The 24,695-nt window shown below is 31.8% G+C and overlaps 2 protein-coding genes across 2 annotated transcripts; one reads left to right on the forward strand and one right to left on the reverse strand.

Annotated features, from left to right (window-relative positions):
• Positions 1-14,331: 14,331 nt before the first annotated feature.
• Positions 14,332-14,753, forward strand: B0H65DRAFT_548590 (uncharacterized protein; the record flags this gene model as incomplete). The annotated part of the gene is made up of 2 exons (XM_062829587.1): positions 14,332-14,437; positions 14,545-14,753. The coding sequence occupies 2 exons, from the start codon at positions 14,332-14,334 to the stop codon at positions 14,751-14,753; spliced, it is 315 nt and encodes a 104-aa protein (XP_062681441.1).
• Positions 14,754-15,347: 594 nt separating this feature from the next.
• B0H65DRAFT_186711 (RmlC-like cupin domain-containing protein) lies at positions 15,348-16,911 on the reverse strand. The gene has a single exon (XM_062821583.1). It carries the CDS (start codon positions 16,737-16,739, stop codon positions 15,591-15,593), a length of 1,149 nt encoding a protein of 382 aa, XP_062681442.1. The 5' UTR covers positions 16,740-16,911; the 3' UTR covers positions 15,348-15,590.
• Between the last annotated feature and the right edge of the window lie 7,784 nt (positions 16,912-24,695).

The raw sequence follows: 24,695 nt of genomic DNA on the forward strand, positions 1-24,695 counted from the left end.
TAAATATTATAAAGTTAAATCTAATTTTACCTTCGTCTTTAAAAATAATAAAATACGAAATAAATTCCTAATTGCTAAAGTTAAAATTTCTTACTTATTCGGTATTAAAAAGGTTGAACCTTCTATTAAATAGATTTAATATATAGTCCCCTGGGTCCTTATAAATATATTTTTTTAATTAAACCCCTAATTTCATTACCGAAGCTATTAATAAAGAAATCCTCATACAAACTGACGTTTTCTTAAAGGAAATAAAAATCTTTAAATATTACGTCCCCAGCCTATTTTACGTTATTTAATTAATCATTTTCAATTATCTAATTTTTACTTTCCATTTCTTCGATATTAATAAATATAATTACTTTATTTCTAAGCCTTAGACCTTCCGATAATATACCCTTTATTTTAATTAATATAGTTATAGGCTTTACGTCCGTATAGAAGCCTACTACCGTTGCGGCTATTTTTCTTATATTAATAACGGCGAAGTTTATAACTATTATATTTAATATATTAATTATTTTAGCCCTTACAATTTTAAAGATAATATTTGCCCGGTACGGCCTACGCTCTATAGTAGTATTTATACCCGCTTTATATACGACCGCCGCTAAGAAAAGTATAAAGAAAGTAAAAAGGCTTTCTAGAAGGCCTATAGAAAAGATTCCCCTATAGAAAGTAGGAAGGATATTTATTTTACGGGCCTTATTTACCGCCTTTTTTCTTCCGACCCCTTATCGTCAGTACCTTCCGGCCCCAAAAATTCTAATAGCCCTGCCTAAATTTAACCCTCTATTAATAATATCATAATTAATAATACAATAATTAATTTATTTATTAATAGTAAAGGTAAATACTACTTTATAAGAAATAGGAAGCTTTTTAAGAAGGCCGCTTCTTAATAAATAGCTTCCTTCTTTCTAGCGCGGGCTTAAATACGTCCTAATAATAAATTATTATCTTTTAAATTAATATAGTACGTTTATTAGACGTTTATAATATTGCTTTAATTATTACTATAATAGTAAATATAAATATTATTCTATTATAAGACTTTAATATTTAAATAATTAAATATACCGGCTAAGGTAGGATTTATATATATATTTCCTTCTCCCTTTTTTATCCCTTACAAAATTAGACGGATGTTATAGGGTTAGCCTTGTAATCGTTATCGTACGTGATTGGCCAATTGCCATTCACATATATTATGCCAGACTATAGCGGCTTCTAAAACTATTACAATCTATCAGCTAATTAGCCAATGTAGCGCTCCACCCTCGGGCGCCTATATAAGGCCAATTTCTAAGTATAACTTTGCGACTATTCCCTTTCTCCTTCATATAATTACCTATATTCATATTTATACCTACACTTTGCCCGTAATAATTAATTATACCTTTTAACTATTATATTCACAGCGCAAACTCTAAAATTTGTAGAATCGTACGTTTATTAATTAATAATACAATTTACCCGTATAAAAATCGCGTCATTATTATCGAGTCGTAAAATCCAATACCGTCAATTAAACCAAATCGCGCCTTCGTATTATAGCGTTCTAACTCTCTCCCCTCTTTATTTAATAAATAAAAGGCTACTCTCTTTATTTAATGGATAAGAGATTTTTCCTTTATTAAGTATAAGGATAAATTATTATTATATTCCCTATGTTATTTATTAATAATAACGATAATAATAATAATTTTAATATTAGCAACTACCCTTCTTTTTCTAGCAATAGTAATAACAACGCTACTTTATCCAATTTCGTTACGGCTAACCCTAATTCTAATTCAAAATATAATAAACTTATCAACAATCCCTTCAATCTCAGCCACTTCCTTAACGTCCTCACAGAAGACTATATTCCTAATATTAATGTTAATTATACCGCTTTAATCGAGGCCGAGCCTATTTATAACGTCTAGAATCTCTTTAGAGGTTTTAATAACGATAATAAACCTAGGTTTATCCTTTACAACTCTTTCGCAGCCGCTGTCCAAATTGCTAGCGACCCTACTTTTTAATTTATTATTGAATTTTTTAATCGTATTTTCTTCTCCATTTTTAAAAATAACGACGATATCGCTACAAATTTCGTTTACTCCGAAGATGAATTCTTTATTGCCCGCTAAATCGCTAACGATAATTAAATTAATTTTAATATCTTAAACCTTAAATACGTCTAATTTAAATAAAAATTTAAGGATTTATAAATAATTATATCCGTATCCAATATTCTACCTAAACGTACCTTCGAAAACCCTCCTATTTTTAATAGTAAAGAAAAGAACCCTGCTCGCCGTTATAGAATTTTCTATATTTAGAAATTTTATATTGTTACCGCTTAGAAAATCAATAAATTCTATTTTTACAAAGAGGATATTAAAATCTTTTGCGCCGCTATATTATTAGGCCCTAAATTACTATTTGGCCTCCAATTAAATTTTAATACAGTATTAATAAAGCTTAATAATAAAAATAATGTTAAAAGATTGGTATTAATTTTATAAAATACTTCAACGAATGCTTCGATAATATTAATTTTAAATTCGACGCTATTCGCCGCTTAATGAACCTTTATTAGAAGAATAAATGGTTTTTTAAATTCGAATTCGAATTTACTAACCTTATAAATTAATATAAATTTGACGACACTATAAAAGTTTATTATTTTCATAATAAAATTAATAAATCTTTTTACGGCGCTTTAATTTACTATAACCCCCCCGGAGAGACCGAATTCGTTAAATAGCTCAATTTTTACTATTCTATTTCTAAGAACTTCAACGATGCTAATTATTGTAATAAAATAGCCAGTTATTTCTATAAGGCCGACACTAATAATAATATTAATAGCAATAGAAGTAGTAACTTTAATGAACGCTCCGTTAATTAAGGAGGTAATTAAATAAATTTCAATACTTTCAGTTCTATTAATATTATTTACTAAGAGGTTTTAAATTAGCGTTAATGTAACGGATTATACCAACGTTATAGTTAACCTAATTATATTACCTATAATTGTCTAATTTCGGTTAATTACGGTTTTAAAAACTATTAAGACGAAAAAAAGAAAGAATAAGGGAAAGAATAAGGGTAAGAATAATTGTAGAAAATATAGAAGTAGTAGTTATAAAGGTAATTAATAAATTTAAATCCGCGCCGCCAATACTGCGCTTACCGTAGCCGTAAACGCCAACGCCCCTACTAAGGCCGCTACCAGCGGTAAATACTATAACGACCTAGAAAACGACTAGCTTTTATATTCAATCGCGTACAAAGGCCTAACCGGTTATTATTAATATTGTAGAAACGAATTTCAAACTCTTCTTTAGAGTTAAAGGATTTAGAAAAGGTATAAATTGAATTATTAAATAATTTATCTTTAAATTTAATACTCTTATTTTCCTATATTATAACTAATTTATATAAAAATTATTATGTTTTTTTTCGTCGATAATATATATTCTACTTTTATTTTTATTAATTATTTCTTTATCTAAAAATACAACCTTCTATATTTTTATTTACTTCGTCCCAAAAAATTCATTTTAATTAATAATGTTATTAAAAACATTTTCTCTAAGGAGGTAAAAACAAGGTTTTACATTGATTTTTATAAAGAGATAATAACTTTTCTAATTTATAATATTTCTAAAAACTATCCTATTATTTTAAGCTTCCCCTAAATACAATTCCATTAACCTGAAATTAATTATAAAAAGTATAATATATACTTTAATTACTCTATTTACTATAACCGTTATTTACCTTCTAATCTAATAAACGAATAAACGGCAATACTTTATACCCTTACTAGTCAAATCTCCATAATTATAGTTCGTTTATATAAGAAGGCTATTCCCTAACCTTCCCCTCCATTTCTTCTTTCCCCTAATAACTTTTCTAAGGCTAATATTAGTTCTAGAGGGGTAGAGGGCTTTCAACAATAAATTACCCTTTAAAAGGAAGTGGAAGATATTTTTAACTTCTAGAAGGAGGAGACCGAAGAATTGCCCTTTCTAATACCCGCTAACTCTCTAATATCCGCCGACTCTCTAATACCTACCCAAACCGTAAACGTACTTATTAAAGCACTCGTAGCCCGCTAGGCAAGTACCAAAGTCCAAAGCATCTCCAGAACAATAACTATACTTATTAAGATTAAAAACCCCGCGGTTTACGAACCCTATATTCGTATTAATAGTAAATAAATATCTACTAATATATATTATACCCTAATGTACTATTTTAACTAAATCAACAACAAATTTAATTTTAATAATATTTACGAATTAAACGCCGCTACCTTTAATTACTTCTATAAAAAACGGAGTTTATAATTATACTTTACGAATTATACCTAATTAAAAAGGTTAACCGGCATAGTAGAATTAAATTTAAATTTAATTAAGGAAATAATTAATAATATTATAAAAGGTAATAGAGGGTAATATAAGGATAATCTTCCTAAAAATCTTTATAATTTTATTAATAATCTAATTAGCCAATCCGCTTTATAGGAAGAATAGGAGGCCACCCTTATTATAAAAATTATAATTTTTATTAGAAACTTAGCTATAGACGCGCCTATTTACAAAGAGATTATTCGACGCGTTTATTTATTTAAGATTATTAACGAGGATGCAAAGAAACTTTTCGATAAGGTAGACCGCCCTAATCGAACCAATAAAAAAATTAAAATTAGATTCCTTGAAGAATACTATATAAGAATCGCTACTTTTTAATCGCACTTCGCTAATATAATACCCCTAATTTACTCTCATAGTTATAAAATTAAATTCAAACTGGGCGAATAACCCCTTAATATTTATTTATACCCTATATCTCCTATTAAAACAATTATTAATAAAAAAATAGATCGATAATAATTTAAAAAGGAAATTTATCCGGCTTTCCTAATCCGAAGCCGCTTCACTTATTCTATTAATTCAAAAATTAAATAGCGGAATCTATATTTATATAAATTATTGTAGAATTAATAGCGTTATTATAAAAATATAATATTTATTACCGCTTATTAAAAAGATTGTCGATACTATTTATAAAATAAAAATCTTTACTAAAATAAACGTTATCGCTATATGCAATAAGATCTGTATAAAAGAAGGCTATAAATAATTTATTATATTCATTATACGTTTCGGCCTTTTCGAATCCTTAATATATCCTTTTAATTTATAAGACGCGCTAGGAACCTTTTAAAACTATATTAATAATATACCATACAATATTCTCAATATTTATATAATTGCGTACTTTAATAATATTCTTATTTATTTAGAAAATAAGGAAGAATATATTAATTATATTAAGGAAAATTTAAATTATATAATTAAAATTAATTTATAAATCGATATTAATAAATACAAATTTTATATAAAACGAATAAAATACTTAAGGTTAATTATTACCCCGGGCGGTATCAAAATAAACCTTAAGAAAATATCCGTTATAATATTATAGGAGGTTTTAAATTCCAAGAGGTTGCTATAACGCTTCCTAAATTTCGTTAACTTCTATCGTTATTTTATTAAATATTTTTTTATTATTATAAATGCCTTCCATAAATTAATTAAGAAGATAGAGGATTAATATTAGGATAGCTAATACTAAAAATCGTTTAAAGTCCTAAAGAAGGCTTTTAATAATAGACCCGTCCTTTGTATTTATAATTTGTCTAAATAAACCGTAATCGAAATGGATATTTCTAATTAAATCTATAATAAAATATTATTATAATACGATAAGGAGGGTATCCTTTAGCCTACTATTTACTTTAATTAATAATATTCGTTAGTAGAGTATAGTAGTAGTAGTCTTATTCCCTATGCTAGTAACTATATACTAAGCGCCCGATGAGCATGGGGTCCTTCACCTATTTTCGGAGGGAAAACCGTACATACTTCCGTCTGCCAGATAAAAACCCCCGCCCCTTGCCCGGCCGCGAGGCCGGCACCTGCGTTTCCTACCCTAGCGGTGCTCACCCACCGCTCGGTGAATAATGACGTTAACGCATCGCCGATATCTTACCATCGACTGATGTGTTATCCCTGAGGGTCGGCTTCGCCGACTCCTTCCTCCTCCAACTTAACTGCTAGACGGTATTCTCGGAGCCGTCCCAATCTCAATACCCAACCGAGGAGGCGGTCGGCCTGCTCTCCATCGTCCAAGTGTTAGTAGAGTATAATTATAATATTTATAATAAAGAGTTATTAGTAATTATTAAAGTACTAAAAGAGTAACGCCCCGAATTGGAAAGGGTATAATAATTATTTAAAGTCTTAACGGACCACAAAGGCTTAAAATCTTTTATAATTAATAAACAATTTACCCTCTATTATATACAATAATTCTAATTTTTATTATATTTTAATTTTATAATTTAATACCGGCCGGGGTTACTATAAGTACGCCCCAACGTACTAAATAGGAAATTAAAAGATATTCTTAAGGACGAAACTAACGAAAAACTACTAATAAAGAATAAGATTTCATTAAATTATAATATCCCTATTAATAAGGCTTTCGTTCTAAAAAATAAGGAAGTAGAGGGAGGAGTTTTTATCGGAACTGAATATATTTACAAATTAGAAATTATAAATAAGAAATCAATAGATAATTTAGTAATAGAAAACTATAGGAAGTCGGTCCTGTTATAAGATATTATCACTTATTTATTAAATCCAATAAGGAAGGTATAATCTAAAGAAATTAAAAAATATATAAAGAAGGTCTCTTTTATAAAATATAGAACGCTCTAGGGCTAGGCTTACTATTGTAACATTATCCTTTTAAACCCTACTAATATAGAATTCTAATTACAATTATTTTATTATATTTACGATTCGCCGTCGGCGGAATACTTAGGCAAGGAAATCTTTTTTTTTCTTATTCTAATCTTTCTATTAGCCGGGAATATATAACGCAATTAAAATATATTATAAAACTTATTTTCAATACACAAAGACCAAATTATTATATTACTCTCCTTATAATTTATTAAAACTATTACTAATACCTTTCGCTCTATAGAAGGGTATTTTCGTAGATTATATTACCCTATCTACGCCCTACCTCTAAAGGAGATAAGACTTTAAATATATTACTATTGTCGTAGATAAATTAATTAAGATATATTACTTTATTTTAATAATTAATTTAATGGCCGAAGAATTAGCGAACTAATTTATTGAACGTATTTATAATATTTACGGTCTTCCCGATTTTATTATCTTTAATTATAATTCTTAATTTATTTTATAGTTTTAGAGAGCGCTATCTTTACGTTTAGAAGTAGCCCTTAAGCCTTTCTCCGCTTTTTACCCCGCTACGAACGGATAAATTGAATATATTAATATAAAAATAGAATGATATTTCCGTACTTATATTAATTAGGTATAAGATGATTTGGTAGACTAATTGGTAATCGTAGAGTTCGCTAATAATAATTTAATATTTAAAATAATTAACGTTTTTTCCTTTTTTATTAATTATAATTATTATTTATGTATAGGAGTTGAACCAGTTAGATTATACCCCCTAGAAGTTTTTGAAGCTTAATAAATAAACATTTTAAGGCTAATAAAATTGTAGAGCAATTTAGAAAGGTATTAGATTATATTATAATATAAATAAAGTAAATATAACGGTAATATAAAGAAAATATTAATATTAAATGGTCGCACGCTCCGAAGTATAAAGTAGGGGACAAGGTATTATTTAATATTAAAAACTTCGAAACTGGTCGTCTATATACTAAATTTACACTGCTATTTGAAAAACCTTTTAAAATTTCAAAGGCGGACAGCTATAGAATCACTTTCAAATTTCTAATTAATATAAAATATAATCTAACCTTTTATATTAGTATAATTAAGCTATAGAACGAAGTGGGTATTCTAGGGTAGGAAGCTATTAAAAATATCTGTACTAACTATAATAGAGTAATAAAATGTATTAATAATAGGAAGGATTTAGTAGAATAAGAATTTGAAAAATTTATTAGTTATTAGAAGAACGATAAAGGATAATAGGAATATTACGTTAAATAAGTACTACCGTATAACCTTTTATGGTAAAAGAAATTAAACGTAATAATATGCCCGGACGCGGTACGAAATTTTTACGAAGTATACCTGGAAGCTCTAATATTACCGGACTAAGCGACCGTTAAAAAGCAGAGAAAGAGGATGTTCGAAGTCTAGGGGCCTGAAAGGCCGGGCGTAGGAGCGGAAGTGCCGAAAAGAGAATATAGAATTCTAAGGAGGTCGCCCTAGGGGATAAGACCGGTTATAGCTAGAGAGGTATTTAGGGTAATTTTCTATAAAGGATTAGGGATTAAATTAATCGATTGATAGGGTTTTTAATTATTTTATATATTATTAATTAGCTATATAACTTCTTTAGTCCAAGGTAGTATTATAGGGTTAATTTTATAATTATTATTGTATGTAATTGGCCAATTACTATTTATATACGTTGTACCAAACTGTAGCCGCTTCTAAGATTGCTATAGTCTATTAGCTAACTAGCTAATGCAGCGCCCCACCCTCGGGCGCCTACATAAGGCTAATCTCTGGGCCTAGCCTTGCGACTATTCCCTTTCTCCTTCGTACAATTATATATATTCATATCTATACCCACCTTTTGCCTGTGATAATAGAAGAATTTTTATTAGAATTATAAATAATTATTTATATCCATTAAAGTCTATTAATGGCCGAAATTAATTTTTTACAGGACGGGAATAACCGTCGTTAATATTTTAAAAATTTTCTTTAACTAAAGGAAAGGGATATATTTTCGTTAATATTTACCATTAAATTTCTAATTGAATATCTTTTAATTTCTTTTAGATATAGTTATTTACCTTATATTCTTTCGTAAATAATAATTGTAATGCCCGGTATTATATATAGTAATCTAGTATAGATATTTCTAAAAGTATTAACGATATCATAAGTTATATAGATAATACTAGCCTTATGCTATTAAATTTTTTAGGGGTCCTTATTTACGATAAAAATAATATTATTAACTTTATTTTTATTAACATCCTTCTTACACTTATTAGAATAATTACGGACCTAAATTTGGAAAGAAATTACTATATATTTATTTTTAAAATCTTAACATCTTCCTTCTAGTCCCCTTAGCGCCGGCTTTATTTAGGAGACAAATTTGAAATTATTAAAGAATATGCCGAAATTATTATATATTTAATAAATTCAATCGATTTAATTTATTAGATTGAATTAAAATTAAATATTCTAGTAGAGGTATTTACGTAATTATTAAATAAAGCCCTTAAAACGATAATTAGACCTTCCCGACCTAATAAATATATTAAATAATAGAATTTATAGGTTAAAAAAATTCGTTAAAGCTTTCCAAGCTTTTTGTAGGACCCCCTTTCCTAATTGCGGCCGTTTAAAGGAATTCTATAACAGAATTTAAGAAAGCTATTTAATGAACTAAGCGCAACTTTTAAGGGGATATTATTTCTTATACTTCTTCCGATAAAAATATTTTTCGTATTATTAATTAATATAAATTTAAGAACTAGATAGAGGCCCCCGCTTTCGTAATAGATAGTATCTATATAAATAATTTATAGAAGAAGGCCCTAACTTTATATAAAACACCTCTAGAACGCTCTTTATAGGGCGACGATATTAAAGACCCATAATATTTAATAGTCTTATAGCGGATTCTCCCCTAATTTATAAATATTAAAATTAATAAGGTTTACTAATATTTATACGGAATAGGTAGTATTTCCCCCGGAATGGATAGTATTATAATTAAAATAAAAAAAGTTATTTGGGAAGTTATAAAAGAATTAATTTATAAGCTCTATTATAATTATTTCCGTTTCGGATATTATTTTCGCCCTTTTCAGTATATAAAAGTAATTCTTATCCTTAAGCTGGGCAAAGATTAAATTATAATTAAAGGCTAGAGGCCTATTTCCTTTCTTTTATACTTTAGTAAAAGTTTAGAGCATTTAATAGCCTATAGGGTCGTTTAAATAGTTATTTAATTCGGCGGTATTTACCTGTAAATAGCTGGTATCTTATTAAAACAATTTATAATTAATATTATAAATAATCTTTTTTATAATATTAAAAATGTATTCGATTACGGATTTATAACTATTTGAATAATTATAAACGCGAAAGGTATATTTAATATTATATTTCGCTATTAATTTATCTTTTGTATAAAGGAGTAAAGTTAACTAATTTTCTTAATTAAATAGGTCTTTTCCTTTATATCTTTACAGAAAGCCTACACTAAATACTTAAGGAGTAAAATACTAATAAATAAAATTCTCTATAGCCTAGTATAAGGATCTTTAATTTCTTTTATCTTTTACTTCCTTTATATTAATACTATATATATTTTTAAGAGAAGAAATTAAATATTTTAAGTATATTAATAATTATATTATTCCAACGATTAAATGGATTTTAAAGGAGATTGCAGCTATTATACAAACGGAATTAAATAACATAATTAATTAGGGAGGCGAAAACAGTATTAAATTTTTACTAAATAAAACGGAAATATAATTCTTTTATAAGAGTAGCTGCCCTCTTATCCTCTTTACCTTTTAATATAGTAATATTATCGTTATTACGTAATTAGTAATATAATAATTCGGGGTTTAATTAATTAAACAGCTAAATTTTAAATAATATATCGAAGAACAGGTAGCGGTTACTAAGGTAATTATTAATTATATTTATAAATTTAATTAAATATATTACAACGCTCTCTTAAAATAAATAATTAAAGTAATAAAAGCGGTTATTATCCTTAAGGCCCTCTTTAATTTTAAAATTTAATAATTAGGATTTAAACGGTGTTCGAACGTTAAAAAGGGCAGGGACTATATTTTCGTTAATAATAGTCTTTACGAATAAATAGATAAAATTTAAATTATTTTTAATAATATTATATACGTCTACTTACTTATATAGCGAATTACCCACTTAGTTACCCTTTATTACGAGGCTTACTTACCCCCTATTAATTAGATTTTCGAAGCTATCCAACGCTAATATTGATGTATAGAATTTAGCGTTAATATAATAATTTGATTGATTAACTCTCGTGATGATGATAATGAGGAGAGAGTTCTCCTAGATAATTTGCGTTAATCTGGGGTCTCTTATATACCCTCCTGCGTCAAGTAGGCAGCGACTACCTACTACGTTAACGTAGCGCTATAGTACATATCGGCCTGAGCGGGGTTTCCCGCATCAAATATTTAATCTACTTATTTACTTTTAACCTGATTTATTTATTTATAGTTCGTTTTTTCTAAATTTAGGAAATACCGCGTAGAATCTAATACCGATTTACCTCCTTCTAAACTATTAAGGGCTTAATTCTCTTTTTCCTTTACTCTATATTATATTTACTAATATATAACGGAAATATATATTTAGACGCCGTCCACTTATTTAAGAAACAGGCTATTTAAGAATTTTAGAATTAATTAGAATAGTTAAATCCTTTGAAAATTATTATTTATATTAATAATTTTATATTCAATAAGTAAATAAGCCTTCCTTTAAAGGACCCAGACGTAAATAATAAGCCCTTTAATAAGAGAAACTCCATTTGTACGTGGATAAAACTCTATTTGCACGTGGATCTACTTTTTTCCATATAAAAATCCCTAACCCTACTACCCAATACTTTCCGCCAAAGTACCTTAGCGCATTCGATTTCTTAATAGCGCATTTCGTACTCTAATAAAGCCTCCAATAGTATATTCGCTCCCTGATATAGCTCCTAATAGTATATTCGTTCCCCAATACGGCCTCTAATAGCGTATTTACTCCCTAATACGGCCTCTAATATTATATTTGTAATTTTAATACTTAATAATATATATTTTCCTTTAGAGCGATCAAAATAATAGAAGAAATTGATTAACGAAAGGGAATGATATACGATAGCGATTGTAATTAATATACGATATAAATATAATGCGAATATTTTATCACGCGAGCGAATAGCGTTGTCGGGAGCTATATTAGGGAGCGAATGCGCTGTTCGGTATTGGAAATGCGCTATCGGAATTAAAAGGTTGACACGGGGATCTACGAAGAATACTGGATACGGGGCGCCATGGGATGAAGCCAGTGTATCTGTTGTATTCTAAGTAATGATGATGATAAGAAGAAGAGGAAGGTCTGGAATCCAGAGCCCAAGGCCCAGTTTAAGTACTAAGCTAGGTATAAAGGTTCCAAGAACCTTTGTCCTAAGCCTGGCATTCACGGACCTCCAAAAACTAGCTAGACTACTCTATAAGGTTCTAGAGGAAACTAGAGGTTTCTTGTATCAAAGGTATATATAATTAATTAGAGAAGGGCAGGGTTAGGACAATATATACAGGAAAAAGTGGATCTACGTGCAGATAGAGTTTTTCCTACGTACAGATGGAGTTTCTCTTTAATAAATATATTATTTTTAATTATATTATTTTTCAAAGTTAAATCGAATTTGCCCGGGGTTATAATTAATTAGAATAAATAAACATCTTTAATATAAAAGGGGAGGGAATTAGGGTTAAACTCTACGCTACTATTATACTCTTTTAAAACCTTCCTTTCTCTTATATTATAATTTATTTAAATAATACAACTATTATTAAAGGGTTATAGGGTATTCCTTCCCCGTCTTTGCAAATTATTTTCCTAGACTTTTAATTTACGGAATATATATATATAGCGGAAGTAAATATTAAATAGGTTCCCGGCTATAAAGATATTTTTAATAACGAAATTATTAATACTATAATTAAAGCGAGGGTAAAAGGTAGCAAATTAATAAAAAAAGATATAGCGACCTTAGCGTACTTTAAAAGGGTCGCTAAGAAGGAAGCGAAAGTAACCTTTAAGGATTAGTAGACCTTTAATTATTTAGAACCCTATTAAAGGTATATCTTTAAAGCCTAATTTATTCCGATAAACGAATTAATAGGATTAAATAAACGGTTACTTTATTACCTTTTTATTACTTATAATAGGTACGGGGACTTTAAGGACTATTACGAACGTTTTTAGTACGAGGATACCCTATTTATTTATTCTTATAATAAGTAGAAGACCCTAGTCTACCCTTTCTTTTACCATAAAATATATAGTATTCGGCCGGTAATTAATAAGGCGGCTAGGCGTAATACCTTATTGTTTATATTAGGAATTAATTAATAATTATTTATCGCTTAAAATAAATATTTAGATTTTTTTTGTAGATTTACCTTTATAAACTACAGAAATAACCTTTCTAATAATAATATTAAGTATTTAATAGTATTATCGATAATTTCTTTACTTTTTTATATTAATGGGGCGTAGAAGTAGGCCCGGATCGTAAAATTTAGGTAGTAATAGACGAATTGGATAGGAGGATAGTTAGGATATAGAGTAAGGAGGTTGGTATAAAGGGACGGGAAGTAATAGAAGTAGATTAATATTTTTTTATTTTTCTTTTTATCTTTTCTTTTATTTTATTTAAGGGGTAGCTATTTAACTTTTTTCCTATATGGATTTCCGCCTTTTATATACGAGGGTTCGCGTTTGACGTTTGGATTTTTTTAGGTCTTTATTTACTTATTTACTAGATTATAAGGTTATAAAAACGTAGTTGAAAAAATGCCTATAGAAAAACGTTGTAGCGGGCGCCTACGGGCGCCCGAGGCGTTAAAGCGCCTGGTTTTTATACGCTAGACTTTATTATTAAGTACGTCTTATGCCCCTCGGGAGGCGGAAGTAGACGTAAAATTCAAACACACACACACACATGAATCCCTCCTTGGGAGATCTGCGGTCGACACGGAGCCCCTGACACCATCGCGGGATCATCTGAGAACAGAGCGGCGTAGCGGTACCTGGCTGGCGTGCCTGACAGTGAGCACGAGGTTATATAGTGAGCAGATTAATAATGCTCCTGTTTCTGTTCCTTTCCTTCCCTATCGGTGATTGCGTTTTAATTGCAATCTGTTCTCTTTTTTTTGCCCGTACATATCCCTGAAGTCGTTTCTGAGGTAGTTCCAAGTTCCGCTTCTCCCGTTTTGGCTCATTGCTGTCGCGGAGCTCATTTAAAGTGCTGCCCCTCCCAACTCCGAGTCCCCTCCCCCATTCCCGCGATCCGCGAACACCTACAACTGCCCCGCATCGCATCGCATACCATCGTCGCAACTTGCACCTTGACAACTGCTATCTGAACATCTTCGACTACCTACACCTGAACCTTAATAACAAACGAAACTAAACCGCCAAAATGTCCGGCTCCGTCGAAGGCGCCCCCTTCACCTACAAGTTCGACGTCAGCATGATGTGCGGCGGCTGCTCCAACGCTGTTAACAAGGTCCTCAAGAGACTCGAAGGTTTGTTGTCTTCGTCCATGTCCACCCAAGCTCTCCTTCTAAACATAACCCAATTGTCCGGTCCGCCGCCCAATCCCAAAGAAGCATGCATAACTGACAATAACCAGAAAACGAAACACAGGTCAAATCCTACACAGTCCTCCTCGATATCGAAAAGGATATCCACGAGGCCAACGTCACCACCGATGACGAGTCCCCTCTCCTCTACCAAAAGATCCTCCAGACAATCAAAAAGACTGGCAAGGCGGTCAACTCCTGCGTGGAATTCGACAAAAATGGGAACAAGGTTCGTGACATGCCTGTTAAGGACGAGTAAGGGGATGCAGACGGGAACGATACACGCATGGGGAAGACATTGGGGGCAACACCACGCCCAAAATGGTGGGCGGAAGAACATACGATATGAAATAGAACAAGAGAAAGCAGGCGGTGGAGGGATTGCATTCGGCTGCATACGAACGAATTTGGGTTGCTCGGTTGAGCATGGCTTGGCTTGGTTTGGGATACCTATTTACATTTACAATAAAGTTGTTTGTGCGTCAACTTTTTGGATAACTATTGAGATTTGTCGGCCTCGTCATTCAGGAAGCTTCCAGACGAGCCAAGAAGGGATGGTATGGGTTGACAATGAGCGGTGGAAGATGGGAGGAGAGGCGGCGATAGTATAACGGGATGGCGGTGGAAGTTGGTGGTGTTGGAAGGCACGGAAGGAGAGTAGGGATGAGAGGAGCGGAGGCCATGGCCATGTTCAGTGTTGTCAGCGTTTGTTCATCGAGGCGGTGGGTGAGAACCGCTACGATTGGAAACTTGGGAGCTGGCTGCCTGCGGGCAGTCAGGGAACGGAGCGGCAGGTTTTGTCCGCCGGCGGCTGTCCCCCGCCGACCGGTTTCCCTGCCGGGAACGGTGAAGGACCGGTCTCGAGTGGCTATGTTGTGGCCAAGCTCGATGTTCCCATTTAGAGCCTCGTCGAAGTCGTTAACATTTAGAGTATGAACCTCGTCGAACACCTCGGATATAGCATCACAGCAACTAGACCAAACAAAGGTCAGAAAACGCATCATAACCTATTCTTCCCAGCTAACCCTACTCTTCAAGACCCATCTCTATAACAAACGAAAAACAAACTGGTCTCTCAACTCCCCGTTTTCCCCCCTCAATGCCTCATCGACTTTCCAATCTCGCTCTGCCACCCCAGCGCCTTCTCAAACCCATTGGAATGCGTCCTATAATCCTCAAAAGCCTGATACACCTCCTCCTGACTATTCAGCACAAACGGGCCATACTGCACCACCTTCTGATCGAGCGGTGTTCCCGCAACCAGCACAAACCTTGCGCTCTTCTCCGCGCCCGCATCCACCTCCGCATAAACTGCCTCACCCTGCGGTTCAAACACCACATTATGGTATTGCTCCACCGTCCTCTTTTCTCCTCCTTCCTTCCCAGAACCGAAGATGGTGGTACCCTCCAAAGTATAAGCAAAAGCATTCCACCCCTCCGGCACCTCCTGCACCACTTTGCCGCCCGGCTTCACCTCCACATCCAAAATCCACACGGGCGTATACGCCAGATTCTTGACACTATCCACCCCATGACTTTTGCCACTGATCACCTTGATCTTCACCCGCCCCTCATCAGCCTCCACCGTGGGAACCTCCTCAGCCTTCAGATCCCTATACCGCGGCTCACACGATTTCAGCTCCTTGGGCAAGTCCACCCAAAGCTGCAGTCCCACGTTCGCGCTCCCATCCGGGTTTTGGCGCGGCATCTCCGCGTGCATGATCCCCTTTCCGGCCGTCATGAATTGCAGGTCGCCAGCCTCAATGGTGCCCTTGTTGCCGGCGAAGTCCTCGTGGTCGACGCCTCCCTGTAAGAGGTAGGTGATGGTTTCTTGACCACGGTGAGGATGGTCCGGGAAGCCGGAGCCGGGACGGATGGAGAAGTGGTCGAGCATGAGGAAGGGGGAGAAGTTCCGGAGCTGGGGGGTGCCGATGGAGCGGCGGACGCGGGCGCCGGCGCCTTCCGCCTGTTCGGTGGCGAGGAAGATTTTGCGGATTAGGCGGGGGACGGACATGTTTGCGGTTGGGGTTGTGATAATTGTTGTGGTTGGGTTTGATGTAGAGATATCTGAGGGTTGTTGAGTTGCGAAGTAGGTGTTGATGATGTTGGTTTTGGTGTAGTTGAGTAGTTGGTTTGTGAGTGTATTGAGGTCTGTGACTTGTAGAAGGAGGTCGATGCGCAGTAGGAAGATGGAACAGATTCCAACAAAGATGGAGATGATAGTGACAAGAAAGAAGTTCTTCATGACCTAGGAGTTGGAAGTAAGGAGGATACTTATAGGATCGAATCCATATGCTGGGTCTGGCTCTTCGACTTTAAAACTTTGCGTCCACTTATGACTTGGTTGCTCACAAAACGATGGTCTAAGAGATTATCAAGGTCAACGTAAGCAACTGGAAATCACGGTGAGAAGAGTAGTCAGTAGGTAACCAGGAAAAGGATCTGGAATTGCCCAATATCATATAGAACTATCACGAAACTTCCGCCCATGCCAGATCGGTCAGTTCTCTCCAATTGCTTGCTCATTCGCTTCCCGCCACTGATCTCTTGGACATGGACTCGACAATGCGCCCATCCACACTGTCGCAGTCACTTTGCAAAAACAACTGAAATGATGCCCCTCGACGACGAATGATTACAAAGCTGGAAACAGCAGAGAGCTGTGGTGGGGCTCGAAGGGAAGCACAAAGACGCGCCTTTCCTGATGAGGTTAGCGCAATAGCTTACGTCAAAGTCGGTCATCATTCCCAAATGCCAATTACCGTGGAATTGGAAAAGCTTTGACCATGTCATCAGAGTGCGTTGGCCGCTTCACTCGGTCACTCCCTAAGTCCTGAATAAGGCTACTCGTCAGGGCTAGAAACGCCTCTCAGACCCATTGCGCAGCAATGGGTCTGGTGCATGGATTCGCGAAAGTGAATAAATTCGCGAAAAAATCCAGGTACATGGCCAACTATACAATTTATTAGCAAATTAATATATATCTGTGTTTTTATATACCTACTATAAGCAATCTTAACTTACACGACTATATAAGGGCGTGTCTGATGCAGTAATAAGTGCCTCTAGTAAATGTTATTAGCCGTTCTTTCTAGGTTGTGTACGATATGACTAATAATTGATTTGCTAATAAATTACTGTAAAAACCGTTCTAGTAAATTTTCTGACCTATATTACCCAAATGGCTAATTATATGTGTATAAGCGACTATAAATACTCTAATTTAGTTTCTATCCTTTAGAGGTCTGAAAATAAACTAGAATCTCCTAGAAATCCATCTTTTTTCGTTACGTAATAACCTTCAACGAAACTACATTTCAACCTCCATTTACTACTATATATTAGGCTCTAAAAGGGCTGACACCGTACCGGCAGGCACTTAAACCGAAGGATTCCAACGAGCTCCAATAGGAACGCTAAGCATTAGCATTGTATAGCGTCGGAACGGCTCAGAGATCTTGCGGGCTACGTCACTACAAAACGGGTCTTAATATATAAATAAATAGCTATCAAAGCTTCTTCCTTTAAAAGAACAGTTTAAATATTAAAGTACCCTTTATTATACCCCTAATTCGCAATCGCTCCCTATATAAATACTCCGTCCGTAAATACCTTAACCTACCTTCTTCTACTAGCTCTAATATATTAATATCTCTACCCTCCGAGAATTAAACTATTACTAATAGGATATAAATATATAACAGATATTCCGTCTCTTAGGCTATTAATAATACTCCCTTAAAATAACCTCCGTAAAAAGAACTTCCTTCTAACGTACCTACTATTTATATAGCTATAGAATTTAATACTATTTATTTACCTCTCCTCTCATTTTAATATTACTAACCGTCTATTAAAAAAGTAAATAACGACAGCTCTAACGATAATTAGTATTCCTACCCCTCCCGTATATATTATAACCCCCTTTTTAAAAACTTTCAAATAAAATTTAAAGAAACCTATTATAAATCTCGTATTAAAACTATTAAATTCCTTATATTTACCCTCCCCTTATACCTTTCTCTTTAACAATAAAATAATTTTATAGAATTCTCTACTTATAATTAATTCGGTAATTATTCCTTATTCTTTATAATTTTCTTTATTAAAATTAATTTTTTAATAATTAACCCCGTACTAACATTATCCCCGTTACCCCCCAAATTATATAACTATTCTCTCCTATTTCTACTTAACCGGCGCCTTCTAACAAATCTTCGTCCTCCTTATTTAATTGCTTTAAAATTAACGGCCCTTCCTATAAAAGTAAAAATTTAGCTCGCTTAAAGGAATTCCTCTATAATATAGAAAATATTTTCTTTAAATTAGATTCGGACGTTAACGAATAATTATACGTCTACTTCGCCAAATTTTACTTCGAAGGAAATCCTAAGAACTCCTAAATTAATTATCGTTAATATATTATATAGTAACCTAATTACAACTATATTCGTAACGACCCTACTCAAAAAGAACTTCCCTTATTCTTCGAACGAAAATATAATAGCGATACCTAAGCTAATAAACGTACTACTTTATCCAATTTCGAAAATATATAATAAAGTCCGACTAAGATTATATACAAATTCTATTAATAATTCCGTACTAAAGAAGTCAACTTATCGTATACCTAACCAGAATTTTAATATATTTCGTAATAAATAAACCAATTATAACTTTACTTTAACCAAAGAATCCTATCGGCTTATAATATTAATATATTATAAAAAGTTATAATATATATAAAGAGAATCTAGGGATTTAAAAGTTAATTCTTCATATAATAATAATAGTAATCCCGTTATCCTTAAATACTTCGCTCCTAATTATTATCCCCTAATCCTATTCCTATCCCTAATTTTATTTCTTTTAATATCCTGCCTATCCTGCCTATTTTGAATTTTATATCGATATAATCGATTATTATTTATAGTAATTACTATTAAAGCAATTATATTTACAGCTAATACCGGGAGGAGAAGGCGAGGGGTACTTATTTTACATATAGTTAAATCGGATATTTAATATTTATTTACTCTAATAAAATCTATTATAAATACAATAATAAAAAGTATAAGGCGTATTAATTATCACGGGGCAAGGCGGCAGTTAGGAGGTAGGTTGGATATACGTAATTATACGAGGAGAGAAGAAGAGAGGTGTGCACAAGTCTGGCGATATAGGGTAGGGTACGAAGGTTATGCCTAAAGCTGGGACCAAAACACGTATATATATACGTAACGTACCATTGGCCAATGGTAGTAATAATATAGTACGAGGCTCGATTGCCTATAGCGGGAGCCGTGCATATACAAAGCAATTACAAATAATCCTATAATACTACTTCCTTACAAAAGAAATTCTAAAATTTCAAAATATATATATATATAAAATAATAAATTATCTCTCAATCCCTATCCTCCAACTCCTCTACCCGTAATTCAAACTCCTCCGCTCGTAATCTCCAGACTCTCCTTATATCCCTAATTTTACCCAATCCCTAATCATCGTTTCCCTACTAATATATCCCTACTTCTAATTTATTTACTACATTCCTCGTAAGGAGCCTCCTCTTCTAATATATCTCTAATAATTTATTAAAAATCTATTTAAAAATATTATTTATCTTTCTTATATCCTCTACTAATAATCCTTCTATTAATTCGCCGGGGTCCTCCCTTACTAATTAGCTAATCGGTAGACTGGTCGTAATACTCTCCGCAATCGAATTAATCTACTCCTTCAAATCTATGATACGCCTAAAGCGTTTCGATACCGTAGGTATTATAGGTACTAGGGCGGGTTATAGTACTAAGGCCGGTAGCTAGGGTACTAGAGTGACGGTAATAATAAGGCGGAGTATTAGAGTGGATAGCGCCCTCTCTTATAATATAGCTTAAATTTTTAACTACTATTTTACTTCGGGTAAGATTAATATATTAAATTAATTATTATAGAAGGTTTTAATAGCCTCCTTCGTATTAATTATATTAGCTAATAGTCCTTCAGTTAGATTATCATAAGTCTATATAATTATATAGAACTAATAATAATTACCTCCATTCTATTAGTATACTAAAAGCTCATCGAATTCCTATTTAGCAACCTCTTCGTAATTATCGGTTCTCGTTATTATCCAACCTTCGTTAACTCTTACATCCTTCTATATATCGGCCTAACCGGGTAAGCCTTCTTTAAAAGGTTTGACTATTAATATATAAAATATTAATAAATACTTTATATTATTAAGTAATATTAATTTAATATTATATAATTTAACTTAATTGATTTTGAAGGGGCCTTTCCGCTAAAAATACAATTTATTATAAAGGCGGCCGTTAGCGAGATTAATTATGTTTAATATAATTAAGTTTCTAATTCAGTATTTAAGTATATCCGAACGTTTTTCGTTAATATTAAATTTATAGCAGTTTTATACCTTCTTAATTAAAATTTGAATATAGTCCTAAATGGCTTCGAAGCGGACTAATAGCTCGTTAGCTTTCAGGTATTCCTTCTATTAAAATTAGGGATAACTGTAATATTATAATTAAAAATAGTTTAATACCTATCCGAGGGTGGAAACCGTAATTAATAAAGAACAACGTTACTCTTATAATCTTTAATATTATATTATTACTTATAAATTCTATTAAAGGGAATTAACGAACCTAATCCGTTTATACTTAATTTATAAATATTTGTAAATATTATTCTGTTACTATATTAATACACTCTATTTAAATATTCGTTTAGGAGTAGAAAGTAGAATTTAATAGTCTCTTTATAGCTAGCCTTTTATAAATTGTAGCCTAGAATATTAATATAAATTAGGAGCCTTTATTTAATATTATAGTATCGAGAAGGTTATAGAGAATATATATATAGTCGATAAAACAATCGGTAAAGTCCTCTACTTCCATAGTTTTAATAGCGATATAATATTATATTTTAATAACGCGATCTGCTATAATAAAAATATATTTAAACCTCTAGCCTAAATAAAAATTCTCTAAGAGGGGTAAAAGGTAGTCGATATTAATATTATATCAAAGTACGAAGGCGGCTAATATTAACTTTAAATAATTAATTTTAATTTATCGTAATACCTTCGTCTTCGAATAAGCAAGGTATCCTTTACAATAAACCCTAACGGCTTTTACTATACTAACTAATATTAATATTTGTTTATTTATACCTAAATTTTATCCCTACTAAAGTATCCTACTATTAGCGAAGAATAAGCGCAATAAATTAATTATAAATAAATCGCAATATCGTTGGGGTTAATAAATATTCTTCCTTTATAATAAACTTTACTTCCTATTATAAAAGACTCTACGAAGGCTACTTTTAACCTCTGTTTAATATATAACCGTTACTTTAATTAGTTAGGGTCCTATAGGTAAGTTATTATCTCTTATATAAATATTAATTTTATATAAGTATTATTAATAATATCGTTAATCGACTTTTCTAACTCCTCTAAGGTATCGAAGGCGAATAAGAAAACGCCTTCTTCAAAATTTAAAGTTTTAACGGAAATATTAAATAAAGTCTCTAATTCTATATCGGGTTCTAATTCTATATTGGGCTCCAACTCTATATTGGACTTTAAGTATCCATTTTCGAATTTAGTTAGGATGATTAGGTTGCGGTTGCGTACTTTTAGGTAGTAGTCCTCTATATTTAAAGGAACGTCTTCGGGCTTCCTATTTAAAATATTAGGGCGTAGATTTTTAAAATTAAGAGTATAGTAAATTAAGAAATCGAAACGGAATAAGAATTATAACTATTATATATAACGCGGAGTTAGTTATTTATTCGTAGTAAAAATTTTTAAATTCTTATAATCCGTTAAAATATCGAATAATTATTACGTACCTTCGAATTTTAACCTCTACTCTTCTAATATTTTAATAATAATTAATAATTCTTTATTATAAATATTATAATTATATTTTTAAATAGTACACTATAATAAAAAGTAGGTTACTAGGTATAAAATTTTATTATCGCCGTATTATAATAGGGTGCTACTAGAAGCTTAATTGGAAACGTCGGTTTTAATAATTATTTTCTTTATTTAATTATATATATACAAAGTAGGTCCGCTATTAAAAACTATTTTTAAAATTTTGAAAGTAATTTATTAAGTTAGAGTCTAATTCTATTCTATATCCTTCTTTATAAAATTGTAGAACGGTACCGCTATTGACGAAAATCCCTTAATAAAACGATAGTAAAAATTAGTAAAGCTTAGGAAATTTTATAAATTTTTTTTAAAAGTAGGGGGTTACTAGTCCGTAATAGCCTTAACCTTCTTTAAATCTATTTTAATATTTCTAAGTATAATAATTAGCCTAAAATATTCAATCTTCTTAATATAAAATTCGCACTTATCGATATCTATTTATAGGCCAACCATAATTAGCCATTTTAGAATATTATTAATATACCTTTCGTACTTTATTTCGTTATTAGAAAAGATTAAAATATTATCTAAATACGCCGTTATATATATATCGAAAATATTATATAAAATATCGTTTACATAATTCTAGAAAGTCCCGGGGGCGCCCTAAAATCCAAAGGGATATATTAAGGATTCGAAAAGCTTAAAGCGTATTATAAATATTATTAACCATTCGTACCCTTCCGTAATACAGATACTGTTAAAAGCAGCGATAATATCGAACTTGGTAAAAATCTTTACTTTATAAATAGCGTTCAAGGTTTCTTTAATTAATAAAAAAGAATATTTACTCTTAAAAATAATATTATTAATCCCTTAGTAGTTAATATAAATATATATTCTTCCACTTAATTTCTTTATAAGGAAGATAAAGGAAGCGGCCTCTAATTAGGAAGGCTGAATAAAATTACTTTTAAAATTATTATTAATCTATTTCTTCATAATATTTAGCTCGTTTAGGTTAAATAAGCGGAACTAAAAATATAGCAGTTATTCGCCCAGTTTAAATTCGATCTTTAAATCGTAAGCGCAATATAAAAATATAACCGTAACCTTCTCTAGCCTAAAAACGTTAATATATTTCTAATATTAATTAGGGAATTTCTCTTTAATTCTTTAATTAGTCTTAAGAAATTTATCAGCCTTCTTATAGAATTTAATAACGTCTTCTTCAATAATTTTAACGATTTTAATAGCTTTTTCGTATTGTTCGAAATATCTTTCCCTACCGTTTAAATATATTTTATTAACGATTTTAGTAGCGCGTACAACGACCCTAGGACCCTTACCAATATAAGCGTTAATTTATCTATAGAAGCGCTTCCTTAATAATATTTTATATTTCGCGCCCTTACTAACTATAATCTCCTTCGCTATTTCCTCTATTAATAAATCCGTTAACGAACTTATCCATCCTATCCTTACCCATCTATTAATAATACTTTTATTATTTCCTCCCTTAAAGTCTAAGGCGCTCCCCTCTTTCTCTTTAGTCTAAACCTCCTCTTCCGCCCTAACCTCTTTAATAATTTCCTTAATTTCCGTATATAAAATCCAAAATACTCTTAATTTATATATTTCGTAAAACTAACTAAAACTCGCCGCATTAAAATCCTTAATATCGCCCGAATTAACAGGGTCGCTCGAATAATAAATTTGGTAAACTAAAATATAGTAATCCGCATTAGACCTCTACGCTCCAACGACTAGGTGGCAAATTACAAATTTAATAACCGGTTAGGTAGTAGGCTCTAAAATAGTAAAGGGTATTAAAGCGGGCGTTAGGGTACTAGAATATATCCGGCGCGTCTCTAATTTCGCTAACTATTATTTTACAGCTCTCCTTACTCGTTAAGCGGATATAAGGCAGCCAATAGTCATAAAGTCGAAGTCTTCAATAATAATAGGTTCGGGCTCGGGTTCAGGCTAAGACTTAAGGCTACTTATTTCCGTAGGCGGAATTAAAACTATTACTCGGTTAATAATTTCATTATAATATCTACTATAATCCTATACCTTAAATACTCGCCGAAAGGTAATTAGTAAATTTATTAACAAATATCGGCCGGCATACTCTTTTATAAAAGTAATTAAACCCTCCGGCTATAAAACCGCGGGGTTATAATATTTTAACTAAAGTATACCGAGAATAATAGGGTAATCTATTATAAAATTATAAACTAATATTAAAATTATCTTTATATCATATTCAATTTTTAATTAAAT

Source organism: Neurospora tetraspora (genome assembly GCF_033439725.1).
Source record: "Neurospora tetraspora strain CBS 560.94 chromosome Unknown B0H65scaffold_4, whole genome shotgun sequence".
Lineage (NCBI taxonomy): Eukaryota > Fungi > Ascomycota > Sordariomycetes > Sordariales > Sordariaceae > Neurospora > Neurospora tetraspora.

Excerpts from the sequence above, each read along its gene's own strand:
- B0H65DRAFT_186711 (XM_062821583.1), bottom strand. The coding sequence starts at position 16,739 with ATGAAGAACTTCTTTCTTGTCACTATCATCTCCATCTTTGTTGGAATC.